At 44.0% G+C, this 16,809-nt stretch overlaps 1 protein-coding gene and 1 pseudogene across 10 annotated transcripts in view; one reads left to right on the forward strand and one right to left on the reverse strand.

Moving 5' to 3' along the window:
* The window catches only part of LOC309870608 (glucokinase regulatory protein-like), an 878,156-nt pseudogene that overhangs the window by 829,207 nt on the left and 32,140 nt on the right, over positions 1 to 16,809 (forward strand). The gene's annotated exons all lie outside the window — the stretch shown is intronic.
* Positions 1 to 16,809, reverse strand: part of IFT172 (intraflagellar transport 172) — a 33,723-nt gene that overhangs the window by 15,962 nt on the left and 952 nt on the right. For 5 of the 9 annotated variants that reach the window (XM_082744968.1, XM_082744973.1, XM_082744972.1 and 2 more), the window contains exons 2-16: positions 14,735 to 14,878; positions 14,400 to 14,512; positions 13,913 to 13,952; positions 13,549 to 13,614; positions 13,258 to 13,337; positions 12,958 to 13,045; positions 11,695 to 11,909; positions 10,677 to 10,800; positions 10,192 to 10,287; positions 8,686 to 8,847; positions 8,265 to 8,318; positions 7,941 to 8,044; positions 7,680 to 7,765; positions 3,476 to 3,588; positions 2,472 to 2,639 (exon numbers count right to left, since the gene is read on the reverse strand). In XM_082744968.1, the coding sequence (XP_082601094.1) occupies positions 2,472 to 2,639; positions 3,476 to 3,588; positions 7,680 to 7,765; positions 7,941 to 8,044; positions 8,265 to 8,318; positions 8,686 to 8,847; positions 10,192 to 10,287; positions 10,677 to 10,800; positions 11,695 to 11,909; positions 12,958 to 13,045; positions 13,258 to 13,337; positions 13,549 to 13,614; positions 13,913 to 13,952; positions 14,400 to 14,512; positions 14,735 to 14,878 (1,653 nt within the window). The remainder of the gene's footprint in view (positions 1 to 2,471; positions 2,640 to 3,475; positions 3,589 to 7,679; positions 7,766 to 7,940; positions 8,045 to 8,264; positions 8,319 to 8,685; positions 8,848 to 10,191; positions 10,288 to 10,676; positions 10,801 to 11,694; positions 11,910 to 12,957; positions 13,046 to 13,257; positions 13,338 to 13,548; positions 13,615 to 13,912; positions 13,953 to 14,399; positions 14,513 to 14,734; positions 14,879 to 16,809) is intronic. The other 4 variants (XM_082744976.1, XM_082744969.1, XM_082744974.1 and 1 more) reach the window with 4 other exon arrangements.

Below are 16,809 nucleotides of genomic sequence, written 5' to 3' on the forward strand. Positions count from 1 at the left end.
GGTACAGTTGCCCTGATGCAAACACAACAGCGGGTGAATAAAGCAGGGGTCCTCCAGCAGGATGAGGGGGCGATTCTGAGAATGTGTTAGTCATGAAATCTGGGATCCTCTCTTCAGGAAAGGGAACAAAAGTCATTAGTATGCCCGATTCCTGCAAAAGCAAACACTGATCATCTCTGGAGGAAAACATGCCCATGTTAGGCCCTTGAGATTCTAAAGATTATATCCAATGTAACGTGAGCCCCCCAATAATAAAAGGTACCAACATAGAAGTTAACCACCATAAAGGAGTAAACAATAACAAGAACTACAGCACTTGTGGCCCTCCAAGGATTTCCAATATTAAAAATAACAATTATGGAAGAAACCAGTTATGGAATATGAAAGAACTGTAAAATGTTTAAAGACCTAAGAGATGGAATGAAACATTAAGCAAGAGACAAGAGACTATAAAAAATGGCCACATTGTGTTCACTTCAGCAGCAAATATACTAGAAAAAATGACCAGGCAGACTAGAGAAAGAACCAAATAAAACTGTATGAAAAATTCAATATTTGAAGTAAGAAAACTCAGTGGGTGATTTCAATAGCAGATGAGACGATGGTGAAAGTGAACCCCTGACTTGCAAGATGTTTCTTTTTTTTTAAATAATTTTTTAAAAATTATATTTATTTATTTATTTGACAGAGAGAGAGGGAAACAGGCAAGGGGATGGGAGAGTGGAAGAGGCAGAAACAGGCTTCCTGCTGAGCAGGGAGCCCCATGCAGGGGCTCCCTCCCAGGACCCCGGGATCATGACCTGAGCCAAAGGCAGACACTTAAGGGCCAAGCCACCCAGGCACACCTTGCAAGATGTTTCTTAAGGAATTATCCAGAATGTAGCACGGAGCGAGAAGGAGAAAGGAAGAGTAAGAGGTTATAGAGGCACAAAGACAGGACAAGAAACGGAACACATACCAAATTAGAGTTCTGAGGGTGAGAAAGAGATTTCGAGAGAAGCAGCAACATTTAAAGAGCTCACGGCTGAGGAACAAGGTGTCCTCACAGATGGAACACACACACACACTCACACACACACACACACAAACGCGTGCGCGTGCGCATACACACTGAGCATAGTTAAGCAGAAGGACATTTATATGCAGACATAATGTACCGAAGCTTCAAAATGCTGAAAAAAGAAAAAGACTCTAAAACCAACACGACAGGGACGCCTGGGTGGCTCAGAAGGGTAAGACTCTGCCTTAGGTTCAGGTCACAATCCTGGAGGGAGTTATGGGATTAAGCCCCCCACCAATCCCTCCCTGCTCAGGGGGAGTCTGCTTCTCCTTCTGTCCCTCCCCTTGCTCTCTCAAATAAATAAATAAAATCTTTTTTTAAAAAGCAACAGGACAACACAAGGAGCTGTGAATAAACTTCTCAGAACTAAGGGGGTCAGTCAATGGGAAGACAGTCTTATTTGCAAGACTAAGAAAAACTGTAAATTGTTCTTTCAAGAACACGCCAAATAAAAACATTTTCAGATAATTCCATTTCAGTAATTTTAAGAAACTGAGGATTTATCTTTAAACACTTTCTCTCAAGGAGATAACTCCAGAGCAAAGATCAGCAATGCAAAAAGAAAGAGTGAGCAGAGAAACTGGCACCATGACGGTAAATGTAACCAAATTCTGGCTGTGTAAAAGAATAACATTTCACTTTGGGGATAAAAAAATACTGGGCAATAATGGCAAGGGGGAGTTAATCTAAGTTCAGCTCCTTGTATCATTTGCCAGGGGTCAGATGCTAAATAAGAAACTATTCAATTTAAGGGTATGGTAAACTTCCAAGGGGAACCACTATAGGAATCAAATGTATGACCTCCAAAGCAAAACTGTGAAAAATTTGTTTAAGAAAGGATAGAACAACCCCCAAGCGCCAAACTTAATTAGTCTAAAATGAGGAAAGAAAGGAGGGAAAGAAGAGATATAGAAAAAAGACAAAAAGAACTATCACATGCTCGCTCTGTACCCACACCAGTCAGCCTAGCCTAGCACAGGGGCCTCTCGTTTTCCCTCCCAGATTCTGGAAGGTCACTGGAATGTACGTGATGCTGGCGGGACAGCAGAGTGACTGATCTTTAGTCTGATAAAAAAAAAAATGGCTCTGAACAGAACAGCTTACAACAGAGAATCCTCACCCAGAACTGACAGAACTGCCCCCACTATGGGGGCTCTTCTAGCCTAAGAGAACTCATTATGACCTGGTGAATTCCCAGGGCCACTATAATAGAGAGGACAGGATACAATGTCAGGAATCTGATCAAGGACGGTTCTGGGGCCTTGCGCACTGTGGGTAAGCTTTACTTGCTGACTCTATCACAGAGATGATGGGTGGTGGGCCAGAGAAAACCAAATAAACTTTGGAACTTCCTCAGAGCCCTAACTGAGTGGTGGGACACTATGTCTGAGGTCCCCTGGCACCGACGTACCCTAATAGAGGATGTGGTGACCCTCTCGGGTGCCTCAATGTTGTACCACACACACAGGCTGTTTCGGTTCTGAGCCACCAGCACGTCACTTCCTGGGACCCACTGCACGTAGGAGCAGAAGTTGAGGATCATCGTCTTAGAGCAGCTTTCAATATCGTATAGATGCAACTGTGGAAGGAAGAGGTGGACAGCGCAATCAGAGGGGGCTATGGGGTGGCTTCTGATATCAACCATTTCTCTAAGGAAATGTGGCGAGCTGACCCACCAGTCAGGCAGATGCTGAATTTCAAAGCTTACTAGCCTGCGATGCTCAACGTTTATGTTGACTTGGTACATCCTGACTCTGGCCCTAGGAGATGACCAAGTGAGCCCAGAGCTACACCCAGAAATTTAAGTTAGGTGAAGGTCAGACTTTCGTTCTTAGAGTTTAACTCTGGGCCAGAGTTGCCAGACTGGATCACAAAAGTAAGGCCACCACGCATATTAAATGGTCTGGAAATCGGCGATGTGGCTTTCACATCACAATGAATATGAAATGAAAAATCACCAGTCTCTTTGCCCTCGAGGTGGAGCTCTCTGGTGATACTATATTGAGATCAGAGTCAATAAGGAGTTCGGGGGAGACTGTTGAGCCAGCCGTAACGCTGTGGGTTATGGGTAGCTGACGAATGCTGCAACAGGTGTGGGTAAAGTTCAGCCAGGCAAGCGGGGGTGAGGCAGTCTCACGAGGGCACAGATTTGTGAACAGTAACAGAGAAACCAGCTCCCAAATTTCCCTCTCAGCTTTGGTGCCATCACAATACCATCTTCTTAAGGTATGGGCTACAGTAACAGATGGGCTGTGATAACAGACACAACGTTGATTCTTCTGTGCCTTTTGCTATGTTAATGGCATAGTGCACCAAGAAATTATGCCCATCCTGCCCCCCGCAATCTCTGGCCGCAGGTAGTACCACATCCTCTAGGGACTACTCAATGGCTAATGCCTTAGTAACCCTTCTTACACGAAGTTTCCGGTCCCTGAAGAGAAGCTTGTGCCCCGTTTCATTAAGTTCCAGCCAATCCACACGGCTTTCGTGGCTGATGGTGCCAATGTTGTAGCCACCAGTCAGATCCACTACACAGTAAAAGAGACAGGGTTAAGAAGACAGATTCCACAGAATCATATACAGGACACAAGGCAGCCTGCAAAAGTCTTGCCTTTGATGATTATGTTGGGCTTTAAGAATGCATAAGTATAGGGTATGAGGAATATGACATAATTTTGCTAAGATGCTTACAATACTAGATTTCTACTAAAATTGTAGAGATTTTTAACTCTGTAGCTAACTCAAAAGGTCCAGATCCATCAAGAAATGAGATTCCTCTCTGGGATCTTGGAGTTGTCTCATAGCAGATCAGAACACATCAGAGCAACGGGCATCTGTTACTCAAGAAATCCTCTGGAAGGCAGCACTGAGCACTTTAAGGAAGAGCCCCAGTTCCAGCACAACCATGAAGAGAAAGCTGATGGATGAAATGACCTCCATGAACATATTTGCTGCAAGGAGTTCCCTGCATTTTGAGTGTCACTGATGTTAAGAACCCTGAGGGGCAAAGAGTGGAGAAGGCACACAGACAAAACAGAAGGAACCTCTGATTAAAGTCAGGCTGAGAGTGCTGAGGATCAGTCTTTTAGTTTGGTGTGAGTTTTGCAGACAATGTAAGATAGGATCACACTTAAGGACTGGCTAGGATGCTTTCAGGGAGTCCCCTGAACATGGTGCATCCACAGCTCTTGTTTGTATATGTTACCGATGCGCAACGTCCCGCCGTGATCCGTGCTGAAGCTCAAGACCAAATGCCAGCTGATGTAGACAGCTGGGAAGACCAAATTAAAAATGAAATTTCCTTTAATTAAAAGCCACCTTGATAAAGCCATGTTTCAATGTCTCAATTTATAAGTAGAATCACAGAATACTAGAGCTGTGGGACCCTATCTCTGTGGACACCCTGAAATTATATACAAAATTATATGTTTATGTATATTTTTCTGGGAAAGGATCTGTGATTTTTTTTTTTTTTTATTTGAGAGAGAGACAGTGAGAGAGAGCATGAGCGAGGAGAAGGTCAGAGAGAGAAGCAGACTCCCCGTGGAGCTGGGAGCCCAATGCGGGACTTGATCCCGGGACTCCAGGATCATGACCTGAGCCGAAGGCAGTCGTCCAACCACTTGAGCCAGCCAGGCGTCCCAGGATCTGTGATTTTTTAAAAAAGATTTATTTATTTGAGAGGGAGAGAGAGAGAGACAGAGCATGAGAGGGGGGAGGGTCAGAGGGAGAAGGAGACTCCCTGCCAGGCAGGAAGCCCAAAGTGGGACTCAAGGATCACAACCGGAGCTGAAGGCAGTCGCCTAACCAACGGAGCCACCCAGGCGTCCCAGGATCTATGATTTTAATTAGATCCTCAAAGGGGTCACTAATGAAAAAAGGTTAAGAGAAGAACTCTGTTCTTCTCTGTTTTTTATACTATTGAAGACGAGCCCTGTGTAGTGGGATGACTTGTCCAAAGTCTCACAGCTCATTACTGCCCCTGGAACATGGGCCGCCACACTACACCATTTCCATTACAACTCAACAGTTGGATGTGAAACATAAAGCTCATGAACTGTAAAAGTATCTTAAGAACAGACCCATATGTATTTGGAAACTTGATTTATAAGAGGTGACATTACGAATCAGTGAGTACAGAACGGATTTCCAATAAACGGTTTAACATGGAAAAAGTAAAATATGAGCCACACCTACATTATGCACAAAAATTAATTCCAGGTGACAAGCAAAATCTAAAAATATTAAAACATAGGAGGGAGTAGGAAACTTTTTCTTTTTTTAAAGTTTTATTTATTTATTTATTCATTTAACTCTACACCCAGCTTGGGGCTCAAACTCACCATCCTGAGATCAAGAGTCACATGCTCCTCTGGCTCAGTCAGTCAGGTGCCCCAGGGAAACTTCTTAAACGAGACCTCAAAAATCACAAACTAGGGGCACCTGGGTTAAAGACTCTGCCTTCGGCTCAGGTCATGATCTCAGGGTCCTGGAATCGAGCCCAGCATCAGGCTCTCTGCTTGGCAGGGAGCCTGCTTTCCCCTCTTTCTCTGCTTGCCACTCTGCCTACTTGGATCTCTCTCTCTCTCTGTCAAATAAATAAATAAAATCTTAAAAAAAAAATCACAAACTATTTCTTAAAAAGTGACTATATGAACTACATTAAAATTAGAAATGTCCAGGGGCACCTGGGTGGCTCAGTAGGTTAAGCCTCTGCCTTCCGCTCAGGTCATGATCTCAGGGTCCTGGGATCGAGTCCCGCATCGGGCTCTCTGCTCATCAGGGAGCCTGCTTCCTCCTCTCTCTCTCTCTGCCTGCCTCTCTGCCTACCTGTGATCTCTCTCTGTCAATTAAATAAATAATATCTTTAAAAAAAAATTAGAAATGTCTGAACTCTAAAAGAGGCCGAGACAAAATATCCACAACACAAATGACCATCCAAGGCTAGATGTGCATATACACAGAACTCCTTCAAGTCAAGAGGGAAAATACAGCCTGATTTTAAAAATAGGCGAGGGATAAGAACTGGCAAAATGCAGAACAACAAATCCAACACCAATAAACAAATGAACAACAACAAAAATGAATACGATGAAGTATTATTTCACATAAGTCAGATTGAGCCAAAATTATGAAGTCGGGCAATTTCAAGTATTGGAGAGGATGCAGAACACTGGGACTTCTAACTGCTGGTGGGAATGTAAATTGGTACAATCTCTTTGGAGAGCAATTTGGAAGATGTAGCGAAATTACAGATGTACCTCTTCTATGATTCAGCAGTTCCAATCTAGGTGTAAACCTGAGAGAACCAAAACACTGGAAACGGTGAAAAACCAACAACTTCCATGTCCCTCAGTAAGAGGAGAATAAAAGATCTGAAGTAAATATAATGAAAGGTCAGGACATGATAGAACTACGGATGGTGGGGGGGTGACCTGGGTGGCTCAGTGGGTTAAGCCTCTGCCTTCAGCTCAGGTCATGATCTCAAGGTCCTGGAATCGAACCCCACATCAGGCTCTCTGCTCAGTGGGGAGTCTGCTTCCTCCTCTCTCTGCCTGCCTTTCTGCCTACTTGTGATCTTCGTCTGTCAAATAAATGAATAAAATCTTAAAAAAAAAAAAAAGAACTAGGTATGGTACACAAGTAATAATAGTATTATTATTAATAGCTAACATTTATTAGGTGTTTATTATGGGCCAGACATTAGTCTAAGTGCTTTTCATATGAGGCAGGTACAATTTTTATCCCCATTTTGTGGATGAGGAAATTGAGATACAGAAAGGTTAAGAAACTGACCTAAGATCACACAGGTATAATTGCAGAAGTGAGGAGGTTTGACTCTAGATCCTTGTTCTTAACGACATTATATGGATATGTTATTCTCTATACATCATAGGGAATACTGTGCTGCTCTAAATACATTTTTCTATGCTTGAAACATTTCATGATACAGAGTTAATATTTTTAAGAGATTTTATTTATTTGTCAGAGAGAGTGAGTACACAAGCAGGGAGAGCAGAAAGCAGAGGGACAAGCAGGCTCCCTGCTGAGCAAGAAGCCTAATGTGGGACTTGATCCCAGGACTCTGGAATCATGACCAGAGCCGAAGGCAGGCTCTTAACTGACTGAGCCACCCAGGTGTCCCCAGAGTTAATTATTAATACATAAAATAAGGTGTATTTATTTATGTGAGCACTTGTGAAATTCAAATAAATGTTGTCCTCACTGGCTACCAATGTCAAACTCTACAGAAAATAAGTTCCCTTCCGGTTCGAACAGTCCATTATCCTATGTCCTAAGTCTAAACAGGAAAATTCATAAATTTACTGATGGTTCCGCTCTACATACAGTTCACAATTCCTAGCCCTAAGATACATGCCTAAAGAACATGAAGAATTACAGGGACAAACTGATATGCCTAATAGTGTATCTGTATCTCTACAGCTAGACACAGACTCACACACGTGGATTAGAACACGTCCCACATCCTCTGTGAGAGCAGGGCCATACATTTACCTGGTGCCTCTCAGATTCCTGCATTCTCCACTCTACACACCCCTGTGATATGGAAGCATCTATAAACCTCTGTTTTGTTATCAGAATTATGAGAGAGTCTTACCGATAGCAATAGTCTTAATATCAACAAGATAAGCCAATTTCTTATTGTCTTCCATCCCTCGTTGACGCCGCTCATTAATACGGACACTGAAACACGAAGGGTGAGGTAAGGCAGAATGGACTTGGGTCATCGGGATGTTGAGCAAGGGCCCCAAAGTACCATAGGGGACGAAGTTTTTAGATTAATCTTGAGGATACAGGAGTTAGAGGTTAGAAGGGACTTCTTTGGGTTTCAAAAATTTAGAGAACCTTGTGGGGTTACCTGATGAGGTGGGGGTTCATGAATTCAGTACGCACAGAACCCAGGGTATCATTACTCCCATATTCCACCAGGGTTAGCTCTCCAGCATTGAAGATCATGCACACCTGGGGATGAAGGGACTGTCACGTGGTGGGAAGTTTGCATGAGGAAGTCTGCACGGTCAACAGTAGTAGAAGGAGATGTCTCGTCAGTGCAAAGTGACTCCCTTTTATTCTGTTCTTTATTCTGTTCCTCTGCCTATCTCGCCCTCCTTTCTTTCTCTGCTCTCTCTTAGCTAGGAGGTTGACTGAGATGGTGATGGTCAGTCAATCAAGCTCTACTCACATTTTCATTTTCAAAGAAATACTTCTCATTGCCACCAGATCCCTGCCAAGCCACCTGTAAAAGAGGGAGAGGACATAAGAACAATGTGGGTAAGTATCCAAGACAACGCTGAGAGAAGGGCGGGGTAGGGGGCAGGGAGAAGGAGTGTAGGAAGGCCCTGATGTTCCACAAGTGGGGTGCTGTGTCACAGTCTGCCCCAGGCTTCTAGGCTTCTGAGAGATGCTGTAAAAACAGTCCAACAGTGGGAATTCCCATTCTAGGATTCTAAATCTCCAGGGTCTCACTCCCAGGTCCCCCAGGTCCCCAACGCCAGCATCTTAGAGCTTTTCCTTAGAGATCTTCCCCCTTAGGGACCCGGGTTCCCTGGAAGGGTAGCAGCTCACGATGCTCCATTCCCCGCCCCTTTGCCTGGGGTTCCTACCTCACTAAGGCGATTAGTGTTCAGGTCCCCCAGCAGCAACGTGTCTGACGTGTGGGCCACCAGGTAACGTTCCTTTCCGAGGATTTTCACCTCTTCCACCTCGTAGCCATAGTGTGACTTGAGTACCACCCGGGTCCCCGATGACAGGTTCTTCACAATCACCTTGGTAAGGTACAAGTCTGAGCTCCCTGAGGCTTCCCTCAACCCCAAAGAGGGGTGAACCTGCCGTGCCCACCTCTACAGTGTTAAACAAAGGTAGTCTCTTGTTTCCTCACCTAACCTAGGCTATTGATGGTAAAAATGACACCTCCCATTCACACAGTGCTTTACGATATACAAAATGTTTTCAGAGATTATCTCCTTCAATGCTAATACATAATACATACGGGGTAAAACTAATCACTCTCCTTACCTTCCTGTACCTCTTGTGAAAATCTCTGTGATTACTTTAATCGTGGTATATACTGATCATACTGTCATTTCATATAGCTCTTTGCTAAAATGATCCTGATTAAGGAACAACAGAATACAGACAATTATCTTTGTATTCTCTGTCCTAACAGTGCTCATGTATAGAGAATGGACAGAAAATGAAAGAACAGGGGTGCCTGGCTGGCTCAGTCAGAGGAGCATGCGACTCTTGATCTCAGTTGTGGGTTTGAGCCCCAAGTGGGGTATAGAGTTATTTAAAAATAAAATCTTAAAAAAAAGGGGGGGGGGCGCCTGGGTAGCTCCGCTGATTAAGCATCTGTCTTTGGTTCAGGTCATGATTTTGGGGTCTTGGGATCAGCCCCATATTCAGCACCACGGCCGAGTGCTCCCTCTCCCTCTGGCGTTCCCCTGCTCCTGTGCGGACACTCTGTCAAATAAGTGAACAAAATTTTAAAAAAAGAGAAAAAGAATGAAGGAAACAATGAATAATAAATGGAAGGAAAAGAGGACAGAGGGAGAGAAAACAGAAAAGTGGGCTCAGGAACTAAGAAATTACCTTGCAATGTCATACACGATGGATTCAGAGGCCCTAAAGCAATGTTATGCACCTGCGTAATCCTAAACTCCCCAGTTAACAACATACAGGTAATAAAGCCTTTTCTGTTGTGTTTCGTTTTAGAGAGGGATGGAGACACGGGTGGGGCAGAGGGAGCAGGAAAGAGAGAATCTTCAACAGACTCCATGCCCAGCGTGGAGCCCCTCGTGGTGCTTGATCTCACAAGCCTGAGATCATGACATGAGCTGAAATCAAGAGTCCGACACTTAAGACTGAGCTATCCAGGCGCCCCAGGTAGTAAAGTTTTAAATCAGGAAGGTGGAAGTGGCGATCTCTGTACCCCTTCAATTTGGTGTTTAAATCTTTTCTTACAATAAGCTGGAAGGGCTACAGAGTAAAGTTGCCAAAGAGTCACCTGATACACTCTGTTCTCCAGAGAAGCTCTACCAGGGGTTAAATTTGGCACTGTGGCAGTGTCTGGAAGGAGATTTTGGTGCAGTAGGCTATCAGCTACTTACCTGGCTAGGTCCCACATATGTCAACTCAAACTTATTCTTGTAAACACTTCTCCGGAGGCAGCAGTCAAACTGTTCCACTCCACCACAGAGTGTGCCCTAGAAGGGAAAGCGACAACATAAAAGGTAACAGGCATCAGAAGGATATCTAGAGACACCCTTGAAACCCAAGTTCTAGAATCTAGGAAAGAGTTGGCAGTAAAAGGGCTGGCAGTTTTGGGAAGTACCAGATGGAAAGAGGTGGCACTCACAGGACTCAAGGATAGTGATGGGAGGAAAGGGAGAAATCAGCCCTGCCTACAGAATTCTTTTGGCTTCCCATAAAGTGTGAATTTCTCTTTCCTGCCGTTAATGTCATATTTTTAGGTTGGAGTCAAAAGGGAAGAGGAGAGTCTCTAGTTTCAGGGAGAGTGCTTTAGGCTAAGGCCGGATTTTTCCTAGTTTGAAGAAAGTCACCCAGGCGGAAAAGGATTACTTGTAAAACACACCGCACAGAGTCGAGAGCCATCCCGTTTCCAGGCCAAGGCAGTGACGGTATATAAGTTGGCAATCTCCTTGGGCTTTGCCTCTTCCCAGATGCTTCTTCGAGGGCTCCAGTTGAGTACCCGAAGTCTGAAATTAAGGAGGTGGATTTCAGAAGAGATGGAGACTGAGCAAAAGCGTGGAAATGGGTGCGTAACAGAAGGCAATGAGTCTCGCTGTATTCGAGAAGAGAGGAAGTGAGAGAGAACACACATGCTAGGGAATCTCATAGGAGAGGACACAAAGGTTCAAAGGAAGGAAGGTGGGAAAATCAAGCCAAAAGTAAAATGGGGTGAGAGCGATAGGAGTGGGGAAAACAAAAGGAGATCATGCCTGGTGAGAAAAATGAGCTGTTAGCAAGGGAGAAAGAAGGAAAAAGAAACAGAAAACAGAAGAAAGAGACCCAGAAGGCATCGAAGGGGATAAAAGGACAGGACTAATAAAGCTGATGTGAGGGGACCGGGGCCCTTTATTTATTTTATTTATTTAATTCACCCTTCCATCATCCATCCCTTCCTTCCTTCCTTCACCAAACACTTAAGCATACATTATGTACTGGATGCTAATTTAGCCACCGGAGATTTCAAAAAAAAAAAAAAAAACCAAAAGCGAATAGGCCCTCTTCTCATGGGCATTTCAGTTTAGCCAGGTAACTATAAACACCAAAGTGTAATATCATGCGACAAACACTGAGCCAGTGGTCTGAAAAGAGGCAACGGTAATACAAAGAGAGTGGAGATGAATTCCACTGTGGAGTCCCAGGCAGAGGCACAGAGACACAAAATCCTGGTGTATTGTGGAACTGCCAGAGTCCCAACAGATGGTGGGAGCAGGAAAAAGGAAGTGAGTGAATTAAAACCTGAGGATCTCTTCAAACCTATACTTGCTTTCCAACCATTCTCCCACTCTGGTTGAAAATAAGTGGGCTAGAGCAAGGTGTACACAGGGAAAGTAGGCAGAAGATGCACATGGAAAGGGACCCACCTGTCATAACTTCCCAACACAACAGACTGGCCCCCAGGGCTTGCAGCAGCGGTGGTGAACTCCCGCTCCTGAGGGTCACGGCTGTAATCAAAAGTTTGTAGCACGTGGCCTTCCTTTCCATAGGCTACAATTCTGCGATCACAGCCTGCAGCCACGATGCTGTTGGTTGCCCAAGCCAAGGCATAGGGCGGGCATGGGTGGTTAACCAACTTCCCCTAAGACAGAAGTAAAGGGTTCCAGTCGCTCTGACTCTGACAGCCTCAGCCAGAGATTATTCCTTTCTAGGAAAAATTTATACCCTGTATAAATCTTCCTCCCAATATTTTCCCACCCCAACACATCCTAATCTGGAGATCTTCACAAACTGTCTTTAGGTTTTATACTCTTACACACATATGTATAGCATACAGACACACGTCTGACATTGTCCGCAAGAGGAAACCTCAAAAGGCTTGTATGTTGAGTTCTTTAGTAAACACCTATAAGGCCCCCAAAGGGACATATCCTACACATTAACTAACACTGGGTAGGTCCACATGGAGCATACAACTCTTTCTTTACAGAAGAAATAAATTTAATTATTACATGAGTAATTCTTTTTTTAAATCTCTTTTGGCTTCCAATAAAGTACGAATTTCTCTTTCCTGCCTTTAATGTCATATTTTTAGGTTGGAGTCAAAAGGGAAGAAGAGTCTCTAGTTTCAGGGGAGAGTGCTATAGGCTAAGGCTGGATTTCTCCTAGTTTGGAGAAAGTCACCCAGGCAGAAAGGAGTTACTTTTTTTTTTTTTTTTTTAAGTTTTAGTTATGTAAGTCATTTCTAACCTAATGTGGTGCTCAAACTCACAACCCTGAGATCAAGAGTCACATGATCCACCAACTGAGCCAGCCAGGCCCCCTCTACAAGGAGTTCTTAAGTTATTCAAACAATAGAGAATTACATCAAGTAAAACATAAACATTCCTTTTATCCCCCGCCCTTTCCCTTTTCTCTCTTGAGAATGACTTTTTTTTCTATGAATTTATACATATAAATTCACTTTTTACTTAGATAAGAATAATTTTCATTCTCCCTTACTCTCAGAATCCTTTCCCCTTGATTCCTCCTTGCCCACAAATATTAAGCTGTGACCTCCTGAATGAAAATTCTCTCTGTGGCTGCATCTAAATATGCCCCCGCCAACCACCTCAATCTTAATGTTCAACCTCCCCTAGGAGGGATCTTGGGTTTCTTTACCCCCATCTCACAGCATCCTTTAGTCATACCTGTGACTCTCCAGAGCCTTCATCATCGAAGAAATACCTAACAATGGTGCCATCTGCATGACCAGAGAGAATTCCTTTCCCAGAGGAACTAAAAAAGTGAGTGAATTAAAAGGAAGAGGAAGAGGAAGAAAGAGATTACTCTGTCTCACCAAGAAATCACACTTCTATGTCAAACATTACCCTACCTGGGCTCCCTGCTACCAGTCCTCCCCATCTTCCATATTATAGTCTCCCAGTCCCGACATCCCCATCGCTTCTTCCTACGTCTCCAAGCTTGGGATACTGCTCTTCCTTACTTACTTTGTTGTCAGTGATACCACGTAAGAATCTGTCCCATAGATGGTAGATGATTTATTAGTTTTAGTGTTTGCTAAGCGAACCTGAAAATGGGAAAATGGATACAAGTCTGGTTAGGTTCCTTTCAATCCCACCCAGATCCTAAGGAAAGAAAAAGAAATAACAAAAAACTGGTCCTTCTGTTCTCTCCCCCAATATATAACTTGACCCTAAGGGAGACATTTAACTGTATTTCTCTCTCCAGAACCGTTACCCCCACCCACAACCTCTCTTGTGTTTCTCTTCCTCCTTTACCTTCCCTTCAGCCAGTCCAAAAACAATGATGTGCTCTGCTGGCCACTGCAGACAGGTGACAGCACTCTGCAAGGAGGAAATCATTAAAAGGATAACCCTGTCCATGTCGCCCAGCGCATTTATAACAAACTGAACCCCCGCCACATGCCACCGCCCCAGTCGCCTACAGCGGAGAAGAGGACACAAGCCGGGCTCACAGACGAAAGGAAGGAGGAGGGGCAGCCACACAGCACCATCCTCCATCCTCTCAGCTGGAAAGGTCAGATGGACAAGTGAAAAATGCAACTTCCGGTTACATTTACAGGTAGCGATATTGATATATGTTTGCTCGTGCAAATCTCCCCGAGACAGGTCTGAACTTTACCGTCTGGATGAATTTGTTACAGATGACTTTCTTGTCACCCCTGCCAAATAAAAGGAGGGAAAACACATTAAAAACACTTTCATAAAGAAAGTGCCACACGTGATGCTGGGGGAAGGGAAGAAAGACCAGATACGTTCCCTGCTCCCCCTAATGTTTCCTTCTATTCCATAGGAGCTTAAAATGGAACATAATGGAGGCATAAAATGGAGCCCGAGCAGTTTTAGAACAGGAACAAAGATGCTGTGTCACCAAGGGCTCCCATCACAGGTCCTCATGCTGACCTTAGGCTGATTCCCCCAGGGATGGGATCTCACAACACATGAGGCAGGCACAGATAGGGAAGCAGCAACAGACTCGGAACAGCCTTTGCTCTCCACGTCCCAGCCTGGACCATCATCTTCTCTTCTCCCCTTTCCCCAGTGAGACATTTCTTCCTGCCTTCCCCTTCTTTTCCAGGTCACCCCCACCTCCCAGTCTCTATCCTCACCAATCTTCACCAATCTTGTACACATAGATGATGTTGTCGGTCTGTCCTATGGCAATTTTAGTGGAATCAGGAGAAAAAGCCATGCCCTTCACCATATAGCTCTTCCTGCCATACTAAGAGTTAAAAAAGGAAAAGAAAAAAAGTCATGAGTACACATGGTAGAGAAAAGAGAAGAAAAGGTGTTTGTGTGACTGCATTGAGTGTGAGGGATTTATCCTGAGAAAAGACGGGGCAGGGCATTTCCTAGGCAGATGGCTGGGGAAGTTAGTTAGGAAGTTTTTTAGATTCCTAAGACCCCATGAACAGGTTAAGGACACACACAGTACTCTCTTCACCTTCATGTCAGCTGGTTTGGTGGAAAATTTATCTCTCCGCTCCCCATGTTCATCGTAGAGCAACACCACTCGGTCCACTGTGCAGACGGCAAACTTGGCATTGTTTTGGGACCAAGCCATGCAGGTCACCTTTGCAGCTCCATCCTGCAGAGGCAGAGGGGGCAAAAATAAGCCCAGCTGTTCGTCTAGAGTGACAAAAGCATTTCTAGTTCCTTTAGCTCTACTGTGACTTTGGTCAATTCTCCACATCATAGTCCTTAAAACAAAAGATGCATCCTGATCCCCAAGGCTATAGAACCCTGGCCCAGGAGAACAAGGTGCTTTAGAAACCCATAATGCAAACACACTTCGAGGTGACACACAGAATCAACTCTACCAATGTGCCCCTGCGATGGCCTTGCTCCTTCATAGCTCAACTGAAATAAATTCAATTGGTCTGATAAGTTTTTTTTTTAATAGGTTCTGGTCTTCAGCCATTCATTCAATATATACATATTTTTTTCATTTAATATTATTATTTAAAGGTTTTATTTATTTATTTGACACAGAGACAGCAAGAGAGGGAACACAAGCAGGGGGAGGGGGAGAGGGAGAAGCAGGCTTCCCAGTAAGCAGGGAGCCCAATGTGGGGTTCAATCCCACGACCCTGGATCATGACCCAGCTGAAGACACTTCATGAGTTAGCCACCCAGGCACTCCTCATTCACTATTTTTTGAATACCACACTGAGAAAGGCATGTAGCCCGGGGCAGAGAGGAAGAAAAAGAGCAAAATACGGTCCCTGCCCCCAGGCTAATAACATGATGCAAAACAGGAAAAATCTCATTAAAGAGGCATGTACAAAGCACGATGATAGTTTAGGGAAGCCTGAAATCATTGTATGTTTAAATGACCAACTTTAAGGTTTGAAGAATTGGATGCAGTTAAATGGGGGAAGTTATCTGAAGTAGAAGGAATGATAGGAGCAAAGGCAAATCTCACTAAGAGACAGTAATTTAATTTAGCTGAAACGATCTTGCAAATAGAACAGAGGAGGCAAGGCAGGAAAAACAGTGAGGCTAGCGCAAAAAGACTTTGAAATCTGGCCAAGGAGTTTGGGCTCATTTGGTAGGAAAAAGACAGTGGAGATTCTGGAATGGGGAGTAAGACACTCAGAGTTGAGATTTAGGATGAAAATACCACCAGGTAGTTTTTTTTTTTTTTTTTAATCCCCCCCCTCCCCCGCAAACTATACACTGCTCAGAAGTCCAGTTTTGAAGTGATCATCACGATTGTGGATTATTCCCTTCCACATCTGTCTACCACCTGGTCCTCAACTGTTCTTCACTAGGGACTTCCCTCCTTGAAATAAAACATTTAGCCTCTGCTCCAATTGTGTGATTAATTACTTGGGCTCCAGAGCTCTGGTTTGAAACTTTGTTACTTGTCACTCCTAACCCAGGTACTTCCAAAGTCCCAGGTTTAAAAGGCCTTTTTTTTTTCCCCTCCCCTCCATCAAAATCCTCAGAGTCAGAAAATAGCCTCACCACCACCTTTACCCCCTCATCCACCCCTTGATTAAATTAGGTTTGAAGGGCTGAGGGTTCCTCGTTTTCCTTGCTCATCATCTTCCTTCATCATTTTGCCAATCCTGGGCCTTTGCCCTACCCTGCATCATGACATCTTATTTTGAAAGACTGAAGGGGATTTTCACTTCCAATTACTCCATTAGGGTAAAGGAATTTTTAAATTACAATTTTGGGGGCAGTTTCCTGAGCAATGAGCACTTCTCTCTTTTGTTCTAATTTCCCTCTATTCTCCTAATACCACATTCGCTGTGAAGCCTTCCTCATTCCTCACAGCACTGTCGTGAGGATTCAATGGGGACCGGGAGTAGAATAATAAAAACAAGATCTTTCCATAGACTAGGCAGTTTGATAAATGCTCAATATGCATTGTCCTTTTACTTCATAACGCTGAGACAGAGATGATTATGCATATTTTACAGATGGGGAACCTGATTTCAGGAAAGTTAAGTAATTTGCTCAAGTTTACATACACAGTTCGTAAGGGGGTGGAACCAAGATTTATATCCC

The sequence above is a fragment of the Mustela nivalis genome (assembly GCF_964662115.1).
Source record: "Mustela nivalis genome assembly, chromosome: 8".
Classification (NCBI taxonomy): Eukaryota; Metazoa; Chordata; class Mammalia; order Carnivora; family Mustelidae; genus Mustela; species Mustela nivalis.